Source organism: Rosa chinensis, chromosome 7, assembly GCF_002994745.2.
Source record: "Rosa chinensis cultivar Old Blush chromosome 7, RchiOBHm-V2, whole genome shotgun sequence".
NCBI classification, from domain to species: domain Eukaryota; kingdom Viridiplantae; phylum Streptophyta; class Magnoliopsida; order Rosales; family Rosaceae; genus Rosa; species Rosa chinensis.
Genome location: NC_037094.1, coordinates 13,201,027 through 13,222,109, shown reverse-complemented (window position 1 = coordinate 13,222,109; position 21,083 = coordinate 13,201,027). Strand labels below are relative to the sequence as shown.

Below are 21,083 nucleotides of genomic sequence, written 5' to 3'. Positions count from 1 at the left end.
ATATCTATACTCTGATATACTAAAGGGGACTCGGTAGCGTACATTCATGTATATGTATTTTGTAAGCTTTATTAATTTAGAAACTAAGATGCAATTCAAGGAATTGAAACCCTACAGAACTTATGGCTTTGTCCGGGGTTACCGACTAGCTCTAGATTGTGGATATGTTGATGTGGAAGTTCAATGTCATGCTTTTGGATAGGTGAAGCGAGCTCATGTATGTGGAGGGTGTCTTTGGCCGGCGGAAGTAGTTACGTGGCTCTCGATTCAGTTTCACTCTTTTTCTGTTCATTGTAGACCTCGAAATTGTAATGATGCGGCACATAAGATTTGCGCAACGTGGTTTAAGCACTAATCAAGTACTAGTTGACCGGGATGGGCCAAAATGGCTCAACATGGCTTGTACAAATCCATTCTGCCAGATAAAGGAAAGACAATAATGGAGAAGATCAAGGCATGACGGAGAGAATCAATCGTTGATGGAGAGAATTGGGGCTAATAAATATGATAAGGCATAATGACAATTAAATGTATAGGAGATGGATACATATGTAAATTAATTTTCATTAGAAACTTCAGCAAAATTCGATTTAGAATCAACAATTAAAATGATACAGAATATCTTGTGCTAGCAGCCGGTTCATTTTCAACACCAAATCTACATAATATATGTATATAGTGTGCTCGATCACATGTTACGTATCTACCTGCTTCTTTTCCAACCTCTTTGCTGATTGGTATGAACACACAAAGATGATGGATAAATTAATCACCAGTCGCTTGCATTACCTCTGCATTATGTATTTCCTAACAATTATTTATTAGATGAAAATCATTTTGACGCATTTGTTAGGGTGAGAAGGAAAAATATTAAAATGAAATTAATTGGTAATGCAGAGAAGGTTTTAATAATTATTAAAGACTACTGAAACACGGGAAAGAAAAGTCTAAGCCCCAAACTCATCACTTTCTTTCTCTTTCAAGATTTCAATGTTCCCCTTCCTAAATGGAAAGCTTGGACACGCCACAATGAAAATAAAAAAGGAAATCGAGTAAATGGTCCATATATGCAGGCCGTGAACATTGCAGATACCCAAGAAGCTAAATTAGCTACCTGTACCTTCTTTCAGTTTCATGTCATAACTCCTTGTGATTTTGTGAACCAACGCGTTTGATCCTTCACCAAACGTTTTCAAAGCCAATAGAAATTGCTGCCATCTACATATATAACCCCCATATCCACCACAGCTTCTTCATCAATCCCCTATTTTGATCTCTTTCTCTTTCGAGCCGAGAAACCAATGGAGGTAGCAGCAGCGGTTTCTGGCGATAAAAAGCACTTATCCTCGCACTCACGACAAGAGTTTGATTCTCGTCCTCCCCGTCCTCTCTTGAATCAAAGGAAATCGATGGAGTTAGGAGTTTCCAGGGGTAAAGAGCCCCTACCCTCGCGTTCACGACAAGAGTTTGACTCTCGCTCACCTCGCGCTCTCATGGATCAAAAGAAAGCTGTAGAGGTAAGAGCCTCCGGTGGTGGTAAACAGAATTTACCCTCACACCCGCGACAAGAGTTCGATTCTCGTCTTCGCCCAAAATCAATGGAGTTAAGATCTTCGGACCGTAAAGAGCATTTGCCTGCACAACCACAGAGAGAGCTCGAATCTAGTGAGGCCAAGTCGTCGAGGCGTGTATGGGATTGTGGCAGCTCGCTGTACGACTCGTTCGAGCTCAACTTGTTCAAACGTGAACTCGACTCGGCCATATCATGCAGAACCATGTCAATGCCTCACCTCTCCGATCGCCGAGCTCCGCTGCCCCAGCAGCCGCCACCCGCGGTAGTCGCCAAGAAACCCTCAAAACTCTCTAGATCACTTAATAAGCTCCTCCGCTCAGTTTTCAAGCCAAAGACAAGTTCAGGTCCCGTTTTTAGAGTGCAAGAGCAGTCCAACAAAACTAAGGATGGGTTTTACGTAGTTTACGACAAGTCCGGTGCACTTACGACCATTCCTGAAGTAGTTCCTCATGAATTTAGTGGTTTCTCGCCGGAGATTGGGTCCTTGGTGAGGAGGACAGGGTCGGAAAGGTTCACAAGTACTACTGCTTCCATAAGTTCTATTGGTATTTCCTGTGCCTAATTAGTAGGGATTAGGTGTAATTATAATTAATATTAAACTTTTGCATTTATAAATATGTAATTAAAAAGGTAATCACTATGTCTATAGAGTATTATTTGGTTTATTTGTTCATATCATCATATGTCAAGGAGTAATTAGTATATCGATGCCATTAGTTAATATTTATCATTGTAATATTCTTAGGGTTTCCAGAACTTTGACAATTTCATTCGTGTACTGTGCCTTGTATCATAGAGTGATCTGGTCAATTTCTTGGTCCGGGGATTAAGGACTGAATAGATATTTATCAGTACTTATTTATAGGTTTCGTTTCTGATCATTTTCTCATTTTCTGTGATTTGTTATTTGAACACCAACTATCATATTCAGATTAATGTTTTTTTTTTTTTTTCCTTTCTCGGGTCGAAATATCAAGATTAATTTTAAATTTCAACCTCTTCCTTTAACTAGAAGAAGGTGGCTTTTCAACCCAGTAGTTTAGTCCCAACATGGCTGCAAACTTGCAATGTGAAGCTGATTGTACGTATACCGGCAGGATACATACTGTGGGACCCTATTATTTGGTCAAATAAGTGTCTACATCACTATTATGGTTTAAAATAAGGTTAAATGAGGACGAGGAGACGACTGCAATATGACACCATCCAATGCATGGATTATAACGAAAGAAACAAAATTTCCAACTACATCAGGAAACAAAAAGGTAGATCGAGTCGTTGAATAATGAGCGTAAGATAGAAAAGTGGAATATAACAAACAAGGAAACGGATTCTATGTATCGGCGGTGTACTTACACTGATGAATATTATAATACTAAGAAACAATCTCAGCCATTAAAATGTATGGTAGATGAATCTAAGTCATCCGTGTATGCTAACTTTTTATTAACAGTCAGCGTCTATTTTAAAGAGATTGAACCAAAAAAATAAACTAGTCAAGGAAGTAAAATTTATTTGGGTTAATTACATATAAGTGCATATTTGAATGTTCTTTTAGTCATAAGGCCACAAACTATTTTTTTCCCTCATAAGGCCACTAGAATAAAAAAGGTGTTCAATTTTGGATGTAAAAATTAATATATTTACATAAATGTTACTAGAGTAAAAAGTTAACAATCATCATCTCTCCTCTCCGGTGAGATCTCAGGCCAACTCCTGCGGGTCTCCGACCGACCTCCGGCCAACTTCCGACGACCACAAAAACTACCGTCACTAACACCAAAAGCTACTGTCGCAAGCAACAAACACTACTCTGATGAGATTTCCGGTAACCTCCGGCGAAGTCACAAAAACAACGGTTACCAGCAACAAAAGCTACTGTCATTAGCAACAAAAGCTACTGTCACTAGCAACAAAAGCTACTCTGGTGAGAATTCCGAAAACCTCCGGCGATGTGACAAAAGCTACTATTACTAGCAACAAAAGTTACTCCTAACCAAAAAAACCTATGATCTCCAAAACCAAATGCTACTATCCCTACCAACAAAAGCTACTGTCACCAATACTAAAAGCTACTCTCACCAACACCAAAAGCTACTCTCACCAGCAACAGAAAACTACTTTCACCAACACCAAAAACTGCTCTCACCAACAACAAAAATTACTCGCACCAACACCAGCGAGCTACTCTCACTAACACTAGAGAGCTACTCCAGTATCAAAAGCTACTCTCACCATCAATAAAAGTTACTCTCACCGACGCAAAAAGTTACTATCACCATCGCAAAAAACTATTTTCACCACCAACAAAAGCTACTCTCACCAATGTCAAAAACTACTATCACCACCGCAAAAGGCTAGAATCATCACCACCAAAAGTTACTCTCACCAACAATAAAAGATACTCTCATCAACATCAAAAACTCTTCTCACCAACAACAAAACGCTACTTTCACCAAAACCGATAGCTACTCTCACGAACTTCGAAAGCTAATCTCACCAACATTGAAAACCGCTTCACTTGCTCTGTTTTTGAAATGATGCAAGTGCAAGACAAATATTTCCAGAATTCAACAACAAAAACAAACACAAACCAGAATAAAACACCATCATAAACATAGATATATACCATAACATCAAAATTGCACAATGAGGCGTAAAATTAAGATCCAATTTCATTAACCACATCTATCTATTAAGTGCAAAGGTTAATCAATTCTAACATGTCAAAATGCAATTAGTACTAATTCACATGCCCTCATCACTTTTGTGCTGTTAAACAAAGCTACAGCTATAACCAACATCCCTGCTCAAACGAAAACTAAAACAATTAGGAACAGAACAAGTTGGGCAGTCCAATTTGCCCCACAGTCAATGACCCAAACAAGTTCCCAAGCAATGCAGCATCAGGCATAACCAACCCATTTACAAGCCCAACTACAAACTCACAGAGAAAACTATCTCCGACACCGGTTGGATCAATCTGGCTAGTCGAAAATGACCTAAATTCTACTTCCCCATCTCTCCAACACACTACACCCACACTTCCCATTCATCACCACAACACAATAGTGAGGTAGCTCTGATCCAAATGAGAATCTGCCTGACTCGCACGAAATCTCGCCCCCGAAGTATGAGCACGAGGTCGAGTTCACAGAGAAACCAGAGGCCTCACTGCAAGCATTTGGTTTCTGAGACGAGTAGAGAATCGGAGATATCTAAGTTGGACTCTAGTGAGGTAGCTTCGATCGGAGCTTTGTCGACGTCTTTAGGCGTGGCGACCCCGTTTTGAGGTTTTGCAAGCTTGGATCGATTGGAATCTCACCAGATCAGACGCGGTGGTCGCCGGAATCTGAGGCTGAGACCATAGACATGAAAAACCTGTGGTCGAGGAGAGAGAGAGAGAGAGAGAGAGAGAGAGAGAGAGAAACCTGTGGTCGAGGAGAGGGAGAGAGACTATGATCGGAGATCTGAGAAAGAGAGAGGTATGGGTGTAACTGTGTAAGGCTGATGGAATTAATTGGGTTTCTTAAGTGGGAGGGTAAAATTGTTAGGAATGAATTAATTTGTGGAAGCAGGTGGCCTTATGTGTACAAGAAAAATTAAGTGGCCTCATCACTAATTAAAGTTTCAAAAAATCACTTGTGTGTAATTTTCTAAATTATTAAAAGGGTACCGGTAAACCAGAGTAAGAACAGGAATTAAACTAACATGAGGGATTTAGTCTCAGCTGGAGACCTTGTCTGGATCGTGCCGGATCGAGGAGGAATTCCTGGGCATGATGACTCGATACGAATCCGATGACGAGGGGTTCTGAGGATCTTGTCGTCTACGGTGAACTAGTCAGGTAAGAGAGGCGAGAGGGTCTGAGATCTGAAACCTCCGACTGAATTTTTGTTTTTTTTTTTTAATTACGGTATTTCCATGGTTTTTATATAAGAGTGGGTGATATCTGATTGCCCCAGCTAATCAAGCATGGGACAGTGGCTAAGGCATACTACTGCCATCGTTACTACGTGGGATCGAGCTACCTAGAGTTTCTGAATATTTTTTTTTAATTTAATGTTTTTAAGTTTTTGCTTTGATAAACTACTACTTAAACAAAACTTGTTGGGCTATTTTTTTTATAACCTACATTGCTTATATGAAATTGATAATAAATAAAAGATGCATGTTAATTATTATTTTCAATTTTATACGTTTTAATAAGTTGTTATTTTGATTTTGATTGACCAAGTGGATTAAAATTAAAACTACAACGAAATTGACTGAATGTTTTACAACATGCATAAAATATTATAATTCTCTTATCAAATGGTCGGTTTCCCCTATCTCGTACGTCTCGATGGGATTGCCTTTTGAGGAGTTTGATATATAATTATAGGGTTATGAAAGTAACTATAGTTGACCAAGTAGATCGAAGTTGAAACGAATACAATATTGGCTGAATTTTTACAATAACCATGAAAAATTATAATCTTCCCATCCAACGGTCAGTTTCTCTAAATTCATTTTCCACCTTGTTATCGCTTTGGAAAAGTCTACTTAACTTCATATGCAATATACAAGTTACACAAAATTAGTAAACACGATGTTATTTCTTATTGCCACAAAATCGGAATTGAAAAATTTATTTTCAACCATTCACAAGTATCCATGGAGTAGTTATATACGTCGTGTGAAAAATTTGGCACAGTTCGTAGTCGTTATGTCATCGGTCAATCAAGAGGTTATATATGTCATTTCGGGTTGACTACGTGGATCAAAATTAAAACTATGACAAAATTAGCTAAAATTTTTGTAACATGCATATAATATTCCAATCATTTTATCTAATGGTTGATTTCTCTAATTTCTTATGTATTGATTGATGGGGTTGCTCATTGAAAAATCTAATTAAAAAAAAAATATGGTTATAAAGGTGATTTTAGTTGACCAAATTGAAATGAATTTGAAACAAGAATGTCAAATTTAATGATTTTCAATTTCACATTAATTGAAAAAATAAAATTGAAAATTAAAAAATTTAAAGAAAAGGTAAATACACGGGGTTGTGTCAAATTTATCGATTCAATTTTTTTTTTCTAGATTACGCAAAATCTGAAAAAAATATATATACCTACTTTTTTCTTTGTGATTTCATCCGAAAAATTAATTCATTGCAATTTTGTTTCTCATATGAATATATTATGGAAAAGATGAGTTTTCATGATTTTTTTTTTCTAAAGGATCCATCTCCACTATTGAAATTAATATGCATGCATTTTTTTTAATAAAAAATATTATAATGTTAAGTAATGTGTAGTTTTGATAAAATTAAAAAAAAAAATTCAAATAACATTGGCAAAATTTCAAGCGGCGTTCTCCCCTAGGGTTTTGTCGAGCACAGAGAGGAGTTCCGCCCACATCTCGGCTCTCTGCTAGCCTAGGCCCAGTGCTCTGCACTAGTGGTCGGTCGGTATTTGTGGTATTCAGATCCAGGTAGAGTTTGGGGTGTTTGATGACGGGAGGTCTTCCTGTTTTCGACTAGGCATAGTAGATCGGGGTCTGGGTATCGACGCTGCACAGATTCCACCCCGACGAGGCACGGGAGGGGTAGCAGCTGTCAAGAAGGCAGAGATCTTTTCCAAAAGGGCCTCTGTGGGATTGTGGACTGTTCAAGGAGGCATCGCACGGAGATTGGATTTTCCAGCTGAGGGCCTGACTGATGAGGCAATGAAAGATAGGTTGGCCGCCGGAGGGCTAAACGGCGGCGGAGGAGGCATAGCAGTAGTGGCCTACGGGTTCTGTCCCATCGGCTCTAGTTAGGGGTTGGGCCCTTGGGCCTAGGATCAAGCGTTGTTGGGCTCCAATGTGGGTTCAGTTAGGTGGGCTAGGTTCCACCTTGGGCTGATAAGGAAAGAAAGCCTTGTGGTTGCTGTTGTCTTTGCTCTGGTATGGACTTGGGCTTTTGGGCCTGGGCCTAAATTTGAGTTGATGGGCTCTTCTCCATCTTCTCGAATTTGGGCTTGGTTTCCTGAGGCTGGGTCAAGCTCAAGCTTGGATTGGTTGAGTTTGTTGCAGTTGCTTCAGATAAAAAGAGCAAGACCAACCTGTTGTCGAGGTTGTTGGCTCCTGAAGAGGTTGTAGAGGGTGTTGGCTCTAACCCTAAGGGGAATGAGCTACCATTTTTCTAGGCCTTTGCTATTAGACATCTGGTTGCAAGCCTTCTAAAGTTGGAGTAATCTCTATGAGCTTTTTTCTAGGATGTTTCTAGTTGTATTTGTACCACAATTGCGTGTTGGCAGATTAGACTAGATGAATGATTTTTCCTTAGAATAGCAATGTTGTTCTTGCTTGCTTTCCAACGAGCGTCCCTTCAATTCCAACGAGCGTCCCTTTAAACTTTAATGAGTTTAGTATTGACTTAGATAGGTTTCTCCGGTTTCACCGGATTCTTATGTAAGTGCATGTTAGACTTTGGCCTGTTTTTCATGGCTTTGATATCTAATAACATCAAATCCTTTCAAAAAAAAGAAAAGTAATGTGTAGTTTACTATAATCTTTTTACAAAATCTTTAAAAAAAAAAAAAAAAAAAGCAGTTAAACCAAAATAAGGGCCTGGAAGCTCCTTCGTTGGGAAAATGGTTGTTGGGCCAAGCTCTTGGAGTTGGGCCCTTGCTGGTTGTGTGTTGGTTTTAGTTTTTCACTAGTTGTTTTGGTATTTTGTCATTTCGCAAATAAGTCCCTCTTCCTCCGAGGTAGGGTGGTTAGTGTCATGGATTCTGGCGATTGGTTTAAGTTGGATGACTGGTTTTAGGTTAACAGGACCCAGTCTTTTGCCGGCTTTTGGCCGTGCATTTTATTATTAGCATGTGATGAGGTTTCCGGGAGATCCTGGGATGGCCCGCCCAATAGTTATCTATTGTGGTTTGACCCCATCCCAGTCAATGCTACCTATTTTGGCCTTGCTAACTCGATCAGTCATCCAATTCAACCTTCGTTTTTGGATTCATTGATAGTTTAGTGTAGTGTCTTTAGAGTAAGTATGCATGGTGACAGTCAGTTGTTGCTTTACTCGATTGTAAACCCGAATTTGGGTGCTGTAATTGCGGCTTTGTTGTAATTGCAGTTTTAATGAATGATAATTCACTTGATCAAAAAGAAAAAGAAAAAAAGTATGTGGTTGTAACCAGTTCCATAACAACTGTGTGGCCTCACCACTACGTCAACGCCTAGGGTTGATATAAATTTAATTCATTGAATTATAATTATTGTCATAATCCATCAACTGGTATCATAATTAGAAGTCGGAAAAACCATATCCGATTAAACCAGAAAAACTTCCTAGGACTCCTACATCCTCCACAGCCCTCGTATGTAGCTCTCAAATCTCACAATGGAATCTATACAATGAAGCATGACTTGGAGGTGAAAGTGATGGGTCGAACTGGATCCAGAGGTTAGGTGACCCAAGTCCGGAGTCAGGTTGCAGTTTCTATAATGAACAGGTCGGGTTTGAAGTCGGAGGTCAGTTTGGGTGAAGTGACAGGAGCGAGTTTCAACATGTTGAAATTTGGAGGAGAGACAGTAGTCATTCTTTTGGAAGTAAAAAATCTATTTTGGAGTTTGACTAACGTCTGACTTGGAAACACTAACTGCCACGTCACTCAATCTGTGATAATGACCATGCACTGATGGTAATATGCATGTGTGATTGTGTGAGGGGGGTGAGAGGTTGTGAACAGAGCTGATCTTATTCATATTCGAGGGCGGTGAGCAATGACGGACCTAGAATTTTAATTTTGTAGGGGCAAGGTTTTTGTTTAATGAGAGATGTGAAAACAGTCAAAACGCCAAACTAAAATATATGTATGTGAATAAATATAGAACAAAAGCAGAGTTATCTAATAGTAATTATGTATTGCACCAGACGAGTACAATAAAATTTAAGAAATATATAATTAATATATAATTAATATATAAAAGCTATAATTATGTTCTAAATTTCATTTTAAATGAGGGATGCTCTTCATTTTTATTAAATTTTTTCATAGCATATATTTGTAAGTATATTAATTAACATAAAGTATGCAAAGTTTTAAGTGATGGCCCTAAAATATAAAAAAATAATAATAATAATAATAAAAAGAGGTTTTAAGTGACGGGCCATAGCCTTCATTTGGGCATGAGGTGGGTCCGCCCATGGGGCCTGAGGTCATGGTTAAATTGATTTTTTACTTGGTTTTACTTTTTTTGTCTTATGACTTCTAATCCCTTTAGGACTAATAGAACCTCACTTTTTAACAGCCACGTGACTATCACATGGTGTAGTTGCGCATAGGTGCATGGAATACACTCCCTCACTTGTAAGTTTTGTCTTCTACCCAATCCCAATATGTTGTTCTCTCTCTACCCATTTTTCCTTTCTTCTTTCTTTCTCATTCTTTGCCTATCTATCATGTTGACCTATTTCTAGAGCCCTATGACCCATTTCTTTCTCATTCTTCTCTAGAATCAAGTGCGGTTGTAATAAAGAGATATATAGTAGTTTTTTTGGTAGTGTTATTGGTTTTGGTACTTGGGTTTGCTTTGATTTTGAGAAAGATGAACGATAAGTGGGGGTTCAATCGGTTTAGAGACCCTTTGGGGGTTATGGGTTTGGTGGTTGTGCAGTTTCTATTTCAGAATCTGAGCTTGTATTGATCTTTGAATGATGAAGGTAATGGAATTTGAGTTACTGGGTTTTTAGTGTGTTGGGTTTGTTGCTTTGGTTCTTGGGAAAGTGAAGGAAAATGCTTAAAGTTTATGTCTTTGTTTTGGACCAAATTTGTGCCTTTCTTGATTTTCCTTCCACACCAGTTCTACTTCGGTTCAAAATTATTTGGTCTTTGTTAAGTTCTTGACTCATCCTTCTGAGATATATTGAAAATTTCTAGGTTTAATTTCTTTCTTGGTTTTACTACCATTTTATGAATCTTCCTTTGCGGTTTGTTCTCTACTATTGATTGACAATATTATAGATCGAGATGAACCGGACTGGAAACGGACGGGCGGTAAAAGGAAAACTAAACAAATCATTACCTAGCTATTGCATAAGATGAGAAATCAGAGGTGAAATAAAGCAAGATTAGAACTGATATTAAAGTCTGAGAAATACCCAGCTTGGGTTATGAGAGTGGAGACCGGAAAGAAAAGAACAAAAGATGGAGAGAAGAAAGAACGTGGGGGAAAAGAAGGGAAACAAAAAGAGAAATTGTAAACTGTTAGATGTAATAATTGACACGTGTCATCATCTAATAAAAAGCTCAGGCAGCTCAGGTAAATAAAATGCTCAAGAAAGGATCCTCTCCCAACAAAGAATGCCTAAGGTAACTTTAAAAGGAGATTATTTTGGGATTAGTCTACTACTAACCTCTTTGCATGGTATGATAAAAATGGTCGAAATACTTCTCATCTTGACCATCGTATATACGCTCATTGGCACAAATTGTCGGAATTATGGAGTTAGATCACTTAATCCTTTGGTAAGTAGCTTTTTGAGTTGCTTTAGGCATACTTTATAAACCCCTGAATCCTTGAACCCTAATTTCAGAGAAGAAAAACACAAAAAAGAGAATGAATGTTTGGCCGGGGTGGTTTCTTGTTATCTATTCTATTTAATAGATAAATATTACATGGAGATAACCAAGAGTTTATGATGTAATTAACTGACCCAATTAACGGAATCTAGTTAGTCTAGTAATTTTTTTTTTTTTTTTCACAATAATAAGTAAAATCTCAATTGTTCAACCTCACTTGTGATGATTTACAACTAGGAAAAAACCCTAGAGAGAGAAAAAGTGAGCATTCTCGTCCCTGTCCGGCAGCGAGCCCTGCGCCGTCGTCGAACGGGCTTTGGGCTTTGTTGACTATGTGTGAGTCTGGTGTGTTCAAGGTGGCTATTTGGAAGAGGAAGGCCGAGTTGGGTGTCGGATTTTGATTCTGGACTTGCGGTACTTGTCGACGGCGTGGATCGGCGGGGGATTGTTGGCTTAGTTCAATGGGGATTGGATCGATGAGGAGTGGATTGGACCGAGTTAGATCGGCGCGATATCGGAGATTGACTGGCAGCCTCGAATCCGTGGCGGCGCGGGGTAGTTCGGATCGAATCTGGTTCTTCATGGATCAGAGGCAGTTTCATCCTCCTTCAGTGGTGCCCAATCTGGGGTGGTCGGTGGTGCGATCCGTGTTTGGTCTCTGGATCCAATCTGGGGAGAGATCTGATCTGAGCAGGGTTGGGCGCTTTCTGGATTGGATTTGCTGTGGTCATGGTGGCATGAACGGGTATGGTCGTCATGGGTGGCGGATCTGGCAGGGCAAGGAAGTTGGTGGTCCGTCGGCAATGGAGGGTTTGAGCCAAGCTCGGCCTGCAGGTGGAGCTTCTCCTGCTTGGGCCTCGGCCTACGGTGTTTGGGCAGGAGCTTGTTGCTGGGCTAGAAGGAGTTTGGGCCTGGGTATGTGCTTGGGTTCAGGTCCCAAACTGTGTTAATTTTATGTTATTTGCATGTTAAAGTTAGGATTTGGTTTCTTTTGTTTTGTTTTTCAGCAATAAGTTACTATCAAGGTTTTGTTTTAAGGTTAGATGTTGGGTCGGGTGTACTACAATTTTGGCATAGACAATCTTCTATTCGGTGGTCTAGCGGTCGTTCCTGTTCTGGAGTTAGGTCAGCAGTGGTGGCGAAAATGTCTGGCGGTGGCATACTGGCATAGACAATCATTCTTGGCCTTCTAGTGGGATTGTTCCTGTCTGATCTCGAGTCGGAGGTGATGGCGATTTGGAGCATTTGTGGATTGACGGTGTTGACATTAAGGTGGCCATGGTCCTGGGTTTAATTTAGTCTCAGGTCTGATGGTCCAGCATTTATTTTTTGTTCGATTCGAAGTCACGACTAGTGTAGACTTTGTGAATCAAAGGCAGGTCAGGAGGACTCCGGGTGGGGAGTTAGTGTTGACAAAGTTGTGTATCAAGAATTCACTGCGCCTGTGCATCTTGTCTTTGCCTTTTAATTGTAGTGCAATTTAAGTCTATAGCTGAGTCAGGGCCTTGTTGGCTCCGTTAGTTAGTCATTTTGGAGTTCCAGTATGAAGTCCAGTGGTTATTTCTGTATATGAGATGATGCCAAATAACTCATTGTATCCAGTTCATTATTAATGAAGTTTCTTCTTGATCAAAAAAAAAAAAGTTCAACCTCACTCTCATATGGCAAAGGCATAATTAATAACTGATTATGTGATTACCGGAGGCAAGTCTCTGGAAAAAATTAGAGTGCATGGTAACAGGTTTAGACTTTAGACCCTTATTCACTGGGAATTCCTTGATCAACCGTTATTGTCACGAATCTAAAATCTAAGTATCTAGACCACTATTTCAAGAAGTTAATGATTTGCTCCGTAGCTTGGATCGAGCTGTAGTACTAGTTTATGGGATCCCGACCTGATCCCCATATTTCATGATCGACTGGCTAGTACGTACAATCAATTCTATCAACCCTTGTTTTAAAAGGTCCTTTCATACACAGGGCCGGCCCTGAGGGCTGCTACCTGAGGCAACCGGTCTCCTGCGGGCTTCCGCCAATTTTTTTTTTAATTTTACATATATATGTTGTATAATTATAAATTTTACTTTTGCCCATATCAAGCAATGGGTATGCGCTAGTGCAGCGGTGATAGAGTTTTGCTGCTGTTTGCAGCACGCCAGCACCCAGGTTCGAGTCATAGCAGCCTCTTTTTTTTTTTTTTTTTTTCCTTAATTAATTTCTTTGTAATTAAATGTTTTTTGTTCATTCTTTTTCCAGCTTCTATGAAAAGAATATTTTGAAATTGAATACTAATGTATTTGCCTTTTATTTTTCATTGGTTTCTTTTGTAATATTTAAATATATTTTGTTCTTTTTTATTTTTTCAACTTCTAAGAGAAAAATTATTTTAGAATTGACCACCTTATTATTTTTTTATTTTTATTTTTTGCAATACTATTAATGTAGGGATTCAATTTATATATATATATATATATATATATAAGTTTGTTCGATTATATAATTTTTTTATATGAGGTCACATTTTAATTATTCGCCTCAGACCTCCAAAATGTCAGGACCGGCACTGTTCATACAGATTTAGTGGCTTCAAATTAATTTGAAAGTTTTGCAAACATATAAGGACCTAATATCAGGTTAGTATCACCCATTACTGATTGAAGTTAAAATGCAGATCATACTGAATTAAAGATAATGGAATTGACTACTGAAACTAGATTAGACGTTATTGAACTTACACTTGTATATATGTACGACCAGTGGCGGAACCACGTTGGAGGCTGTTTGGGCTATAGCCCAACCCAAATTTATTCCTATGTTTTATATTTTATATGTGGTTCCCTCTACATGGAGCTGCAGTTGGTTCAGTTGGCTTAGTTACTGTATATTTCACTTTCCTAAGGCAAGTTCAATCCCCCGCTTGCCCAATTTTTTGTATTCTCTGCCTCTTTTCTGGTTTTTTTTTTTCTCACCCATTTTCTTCTCCATTTCTTCTTTGCTTACAATACCTTCTTCTCTTGTTTCTATTGTTCTTTCCCCTTTTTTTTTCTCCCTTCCTTCTTCTTGGTTACTATTTTCTTTCATTCTTTTGTAAATTTTCTATAAGTGTTTCTTTATAGAATTTTTGTAAATTCCTTGTTTAATTCTTAGTGTCTTAAAATTTTTAGAAACATTATTGACTAAAAAAAAGGAAAAATCTTATAAGCAACCTTAGATTAGCCCACCCCACTTTTATATCCTGGTTCCGCCACTGTGTACGACGTCGGTTTACATGTTTGGTAAGATGATGTCGCAGCGTCGCTGGAATGGAAATTAGTCCCCAGTTTCTGTACCAGGCCATTTGTGACATCACCGAGGGAGGGTGCATGAGCATCCTTATGCATAAATATGAATCAAATGCTCTGGACCTGTCAGTTTCCTTCTCATATCTTAGAGGTATCAAATTCATGACAGTGAGTAAATGAACTGCAATAGACAGTGAGTAAATGAACTGCAATTGATTGAGCCAAGTACCTCATTTCAAATTTCAAAGTCTCAAAAATAAAGATTTCTTTTGCTTTCCCAACAAATTTGATGGCGAGAGAGACATTTGAAACATTTCGCATATAATGTTAATTTTTTATCAATTCTTAAAGAATTGAAATAATATATGCATTCTTAAAGCCTAGAATTCATTTGCGTTTCATTTTTTGTTACAGGTTGATTAAAAACAAAGGGAGATTTTTCTTGTAATCGATGAAAGAAAACTGGAAAAGTTCATATCAATGTGTGAAAATCGAACAGCGTGCATGGTAAAGTATTATCACTAATTATCAGAGTTTCACCGCGTCTTTTGGGCCTTTTTATTATGTTTAGAGCAGCCCAATTCTAGTGACTTCAGCTAGAATTGAAGCCCAACAACTATTGCAACTTTGAGCCCCTTGGCTGTAAGTAGTGAAAAAAAAAAAAAAAACCAAGTCGAGAGAGACTAACGTTCTTCCCAACTAGAGGTCCTGTATTCAATCTCTGTTTTCAATATTTGCTCATACTTCTTCGCCAAGACTTTTATAGCGATCAATATATGGGGCTACTGGCTACATTTCTAAAAAGGTCATCGGGGGCAAGTGTGTGGAGGAGAGGCTAATCAAGTACTAGAGCAAGCTTATAGTGGAGGTGTGTCGACAGTGAGAAGAAAACCACGTCCACATGTAGTTACTACATGCATACCACAAAACGAAAGCCACCAATAAATAGCATCACCCACTGATCACAACTCACTTCTCAGCCTCCATAGTTTTCGTTCGTTATATACTAAGATTCATATTACTACCATGGAAGAGTCTGCTTACATTACCATGAAAACTTGAATCTTAGTTTTCATCTGCTTACATTACCATGGAAGAGTCTTAACCCCCACCCCACATCGCCATTGTCCCAACTCCGGGACTAGGCCACGTGATTCCCCTCGTCGAGCTGGCCAAACGACTGGTCGTCCACCAGAACTTCACCGTCACCTTCTGCATCCCTAACCACGGTTCGAATCTGACTCCGCAAAAGAAAGTCCTGGAAGATTTGCCCGAAACCATATGCTCCACATTCCTCCCTCCCCTGAACTTGGACGACCTCCCTCACGATGCCTTCAATCTTCATGGAAACCAAAATCGCTCTCACCTTGACTCGCTCACTCCCGGTTCTGCGTGACTCGGTTAAGGTGCTCACCGAGTCCACTCGGCTAGTGGCTATTGTTGTTGATATCTTTGGCACAGAGGCCTTTGATGTGGCTAAGGAATGCAATGTGCTTCCCTACATTTTCTTCCTTTCTACGGCGATGGGTTTGAGTTGCCAAAGCTAGACGAAGCCACTACTTGTGACTATAGGGATTTGCCTGAACCGGTCCGGCTTCCGGGTTGTGTGCGACTCTATGGGAGAGATTTTGGAGACGTACGTTTTTCAAGATAGGACCAGTGAGGGATATGAATCATTGCTCCGCATTGGCAAGAGGTACAAGTCGGCTGCTGGGATCATGGTGAATAGCTTTGCGGATTTGGAACTGGGTGCTCTCAAGGCTTTCAAGGAACAAGGGCCAGGTCTTGGTCTTCCACCGGTTTACCCTATCGGACCTGTGATTAAGACCGGTTCAACGGACGTGTTTAGTGGAAATGACTGCTTGAGCTGATTAGATGGTCAGCCAGTTGGGTCAGTGTTGTTTGTTTCATTTGGTAGTGGTGGAACTCTTTCAAGTAAGCAGATGAATGAGTTGGCATTAGGGATTGAAATCAGCGGTGTGAGATTTCTTTGGGTTACTAGGAGTCCAAGTGAGACATCAACATATGCAATCTATTTTGGTGCTCAAGGTTCCAAATCGAATAATCCATTACAGTGACCGATCGTTTACTACACTACAACAGAAAGTCTTTTTAGCGACTAAGTTTTTTGCGAGGAATTTATTTTCCTCAATAAATGACACATTTTACGAGGAATATTTCAGTTCCTCACTAAATGCTATTAAGTTTTCTACGAGGAATATATTTTCCTCACTATATATCACTTTCTACGATGAATATTTCAGTTCATCACTAAAGGTGACCATAAGTTGGTCTCCCAAAACGTCATGTTATTAGCGAGGAAATATGAGACTTAGGTGACGAATTGTTTCATCGTGAAAACGGCATTCAGCGAGGAAATAACGATTTGTCGTTATTGTTTTGGCAGAAAACTGTGTAAGACCCGCCAAATTCAAGGGCGACAAAACTAGTTTTCCTCATTAAAAGTTTGTGTTCTACGAGGAATCATTTCCTAGTCAAATGCAGCAATTAGCAAGGAAATAACGCTTTCCTCATTATTAGTTTGGCGGAAAATTGTATAAAACCCGCTAAATTCAATGGCGAAAAAACTATAGTTTCCTCGCAAAAAGTCTATATTCTACGAGGAACCATTTCCTCGTCAAAAGAAACAATTAGTGAGGAAATAATGATTTCGTCGTTATTAATTTGGCGGAAAATTGTGTAAGACCCGCCAAATTTAACAGCGACAAAACTATAGTTTTCTCGCAAAAAGTCTATGTTCTACGAGAAACCATTTCCTTGTCAAAAGAAACAATTAACGAGGAAATAATGATTTCATGGTTATTAGTTTTGGCGGAAAATTTAGTAAGACCCACCAAATTTAATGACTACGAATTTGAGCAGTTTAATGACTACGAATTTGAGCAGTCGTCGCTAACAGTATCATTTAAGCGATGAATGATTTCCTCACCCCTTATACATTTAGCGAGGATCTATTTATTTAGTCATTCTAGGTTTTGCAGGGGAAAAATTTGTGGTATTAAAAACGAAAAGAGTGGGCATATCTTTTTTTAAACTTCCCTTGCACACAATACTCAAATAGAAAATGTAAGTTTCAATTAAAGAAAAAGGATGCAAAAAAAATGAATAAAAAAAACGAAAAAAAGGCTTGGTTAATTCACAAAAGGGACTCGAACCCTAGATAGCCACAGGTCCACAACAATACCCAATTGCTTAACCAACTCCCCTGAAATTTTTATGTTGCATTAGTAAGACCTTTTTTTTATTTTAGATGAGTACTTGACTAATTACAGGAACAGAGACTTGTTGCTACTACGTTACCCGAACCACCTCAAGGACCCTGCTAATAATAAATAGGAAAATTTGAGATGAAGAAATAGATTGACCTGCGATAAATAAATATTTAAATAATATTATACTGCAAGTAAGTTTAATAATGAACCACATGTGCTACGTGTTCGTATTTGTTGTAATAAGTTTTTTTTTCCTTTTTAAGTGTGAAACGTGCTATATGATATATTTGATTTCACACTCATTATTCACATATATGAGCATTATTCATATTTTTGCTTTTAAAAATATGATTCAATATCATGAACTTCTCTAAAATCATAAGGCGTGTCTGTAGGAATGATTTCATAGTTATTAAACAAGTTAATAAACATCGATGGTCCTTCAGGATACTAATTTGGCACGTTAGTTTGCAAACATTAATATGAATGACTTATTTTCACTCTCCAGTTTTCTACAATTGCATGAGCTTCACTCTACTTTGTTTCTCTCCTACATAAGAATCACTACATTCCACATAGACAATAATACGACAATAACTCATTACATGACCTATATTGTATGTATGTGGATAAATTGTTGTTCAATAATGGAATTATGGAAGTCTTCCTTTTTGCAATTTTAGGGACCACACATGGAACTCACTATAAAATAGAATTCTGACGATGTAACCACTAATTTAAGAGATTATACATTGGACATATTATGCAATACATACTTGACGATGCAAATTATGTTTAATTTAAGTATTTAGTTATAAATTATAAAAAGAAACATTTGAATCATTAAGCTATATGTTTGTGAATAGACACTTTATACCCTAAACCCTAAACCCCAAACCCCAAACCTTAATTCTGTCTTTTTTTATTTTTTTATAAACGGCATAATTGAGGATTAGAGAAAATAAAAAGAACTTCTTTAAGCGGGATATTTGGGTTTTAATTGATCAAAGGCGGGGAGAAAAGAAAAGGAACTGATCCAAAGGAAAAATAAACGAAGATAAAAAACCTAATCTTTAGATAGAGTTCTATCTTTTTCACACTATTCCATCTCTGACGGCATTCTCCTGTTGAAGCTCCGTCTCTGGCTCCCTCTCTGAATCTACCATATTTGAAGCTCTCATATTTGTAAGTAGGATTAGATTCATCTGTCTTCCTCCCTGAATCTCATTCTTGTATAGCTTGATTAATCAAGGTCTTTTTATTTTTTGCTAAATCTAAATGTGAGATGTCGTGGTTTATATATTTGGTTTTATTTCAATTAAATGCACCCCAATTGAAGATCAATAGTTTCACAGATTGAAGGGCAACTATTCAAGATCAATAGTTCACAGATAGGTATGCCTTCGCCTCTTAATACAGACTTGCCATGAATGAGAAGAAGACAAGAAGCGTGAGAGGTATAGTTTCTTATTGTTACCGTCCGTGGTTGCATTAAATAGAATGGTCCAAGGTTGTTCCCCTTTAGTTACTGGGCTATCTCATCGTTGTGTGCTACAGAAAAATGTATTAATCTGATCACATCAATTACTTGAGAGTATATTGTGGTGACCTTAATTGTAAGACTGCAAACAGTTATCTTGACCGGAGAATCCAAATCCTTTTCTAGTTCATCAGATGGGCTATGCAATGAATGGTTCTAAATTGTTTGCAGCTAGAAGATTTCTGTTCAATAATACGTTGTGGCACTGTGGATACGTTTTATGAAAGGGCAACGTTTTAGAGGCCTAAAAAAGCTTTCTATCTCCCCCATGTTTCTGTCCAATATTATTATCCATGTTAAAATTGCATAGTGTTTGAGAGAAAACAGTAGTTACATACTAGTGTTAAATTAACAAAGATTGTTTTGGTTTTCTTATGAGTCCAGGTCAAGGAGTTGTTGATTCAAGCTTTTCTCTGGCTGCACCACCAATTGCTCTGTTATTCTGGGTTTCAATTGGGTCTGTGCTACCATATTTTAGTTCCATGATTCAAGTTGGGTCTCAACTTTCACAAGGTCAGTTCGTATTCTCACTCTCTAATCTGGTGCCTGCATTTTTGGATTTCTGATTTTGGTGTCGTTTGGGTGATTTGGTATTTTGGTGGGTTAATTCTCAGTGACTAATGATAATTGGGCTATGGTATTCTTCTTCATGAATGACAAAGATTGTGCAAAGGGAAATGCAGGACAATTTTCCTCAGATATGGTAAGTCCAATGCTTATTCTCATATTGACTATTTTGTTATCTTTCTTTAGCATCATATCGTGTCCTTTTTAACATGTCAGGAGGTCTCTTTTCTCCTTTTCAATACCTAAGCAGTGGAAACTCTGTTGCCTACCTTCAAATCTGCTAAATATGGATAGTGTATGAAGTGAGTTATATTTGAACCCTGAACCTCCTTATTTATCAAATTTACAGATAAAGTATTTGTTAAGAGTCTATGAGACAAGGATGGAACTTTTGAGAGCTGTAATTGTTGGAGCTGGGTACTATTTTGTCATCGCTAGCTGTTGCTAGTGTTTTTTGCTTTTTGTTTTTTACTTCTTGTTTTCAGAAGTTTAAGTTGCCTCTTTGTATAATGAAGTTGCTTAAAGTATATTTTGTTGCATTCTCCTTAACATTAAATCATATTTCTTTATCTTTTTCATTTGCAGAGTGGTGCTGGGTGGTAAAAATTCAGAAGTGCAGCACTGTAGCATCTCTCAAATAGTTAGGGTTCTTCACATATGGTTTCTTTTAGTGCTATCTCTGTTAGCTAGGTGTTCTTTTGAAGATTATTCATTACAAATGTTCAAGTGTAATGGAGACCAAAATTAAAAGGCTTGGAAAGCCTATTTGTTTTTTTTATTCGCAGATTTATATTTTCTTTTCGATGTTCAATGTGTTAGCTGTCTGTCAACATTTTCACTAATATATGCATGTCAATGAGGTATAGTGACCAAAAACCTGAGAGCTATTTATAACGACGAAAATATTTTTGTCCCAAAAACTGTAGTCCATACACCGACGAAAAACACATTCCTCATTGTTGAGTATCTTTATCGAGAAAACCTTTTCTCATAGAAAAGATACATTTTACGAAGAAACAAAATTTCCTCGCTAAAAACAATTTATAGCGACGAAAAACTTGGTCGCCCAAAGCTATTTATAACGACGAAAATATTTTCGTCCCAAAAACTGTAGTTCCAATGTCGATGGAAAACATATTCCTCGTTGTTAAGTATCTTTAACGAGAAAACTTTTTCTCGCTGAAAGAATACATGGTACAATGAAACAAAATATCCTCGCTAAAAAACGTTTACAGCGAGAAAAAGCTTCCTCACCCAAAGCTTATAACGACGAAAATTCGTCGCGGAAAAAGTAGTTTAAATATTTTATTTATTTACATTTTTTAATTT

General features: G+C 38.0%; 2 protein-coding genes across 2 annotated transcripts; both read left to right on the top strand.

Moving 5' to 3' along the window:
• The first annotated feature begins 1,058 nt into the window (after positions 1-1,058).
• On the top strand, positions 1,059-2,434 carry LOC112176354. The gene has a single exon (XM_024314228.2). The coding sequence runs from the start codon at positions 1,302-1,304 to the stop codon at positions 2,133-2,135; it is 834 nt and encodes a 277-aa protein (XP_024169996.1). The 5' UTR covers positions 1,059-1,301; the 3' UTR covers positions 2,136-2,434.
• A 16,614-nt stretch (positions 2,435-19,048) lies between these two features.
• LOC121050603 lies at positions 19,049-20,202 on the top strand. Its single transcript, XM_040511334.1, has 5 exons — positions 19,049-19,104; positions 19,572-19,700; positions 19,848-19,890; positions 19,971-20,049; positions 20,104-20,202. Exons 1-5 carry the CDS (start codon positions 19,074-19,076, stop codon positions 20,200-20,202), a joined length of 381 nt encoding a protein of 126 aa, XP_040367268.1. The 5' UTR covers positions 19,049-19,073.
• Positions 20,203-21,083: the final 881 nt, after the last annotated feature.

Excerpts from the sequence above, each read along its gene's own strand:
- LOC112176354 (XM_024314228.2), top strand. The coding sequence starts at position 1,302 with ATGGAGGTAGCAGCAGCGGTTTCTGGCGATAAAAAGCACTTATCCTCG.
- LOC121050603 (XM_040511334.1), top strand. The coding sequence starts at position 19,074 with ATGAATGAGAAGAAGACAAGAAGCGTGAGAG. Across the intron at positions 19,105-19,571 it reads GAAGACAAGAAGCGTGAGAG|GTCAAGGAGTTGTTGATTCA; the intron begins GTATAGTTTCTT and ends TTATGAGTCCAG. Across the intron at positions 19,701-19,847 it reads TGGGTCTCAACTTTCACAAG|AGATTGTGCAAAGGGAAATG; the intron begins GTCAGTTCGTAT and ends CATGAATGACAA.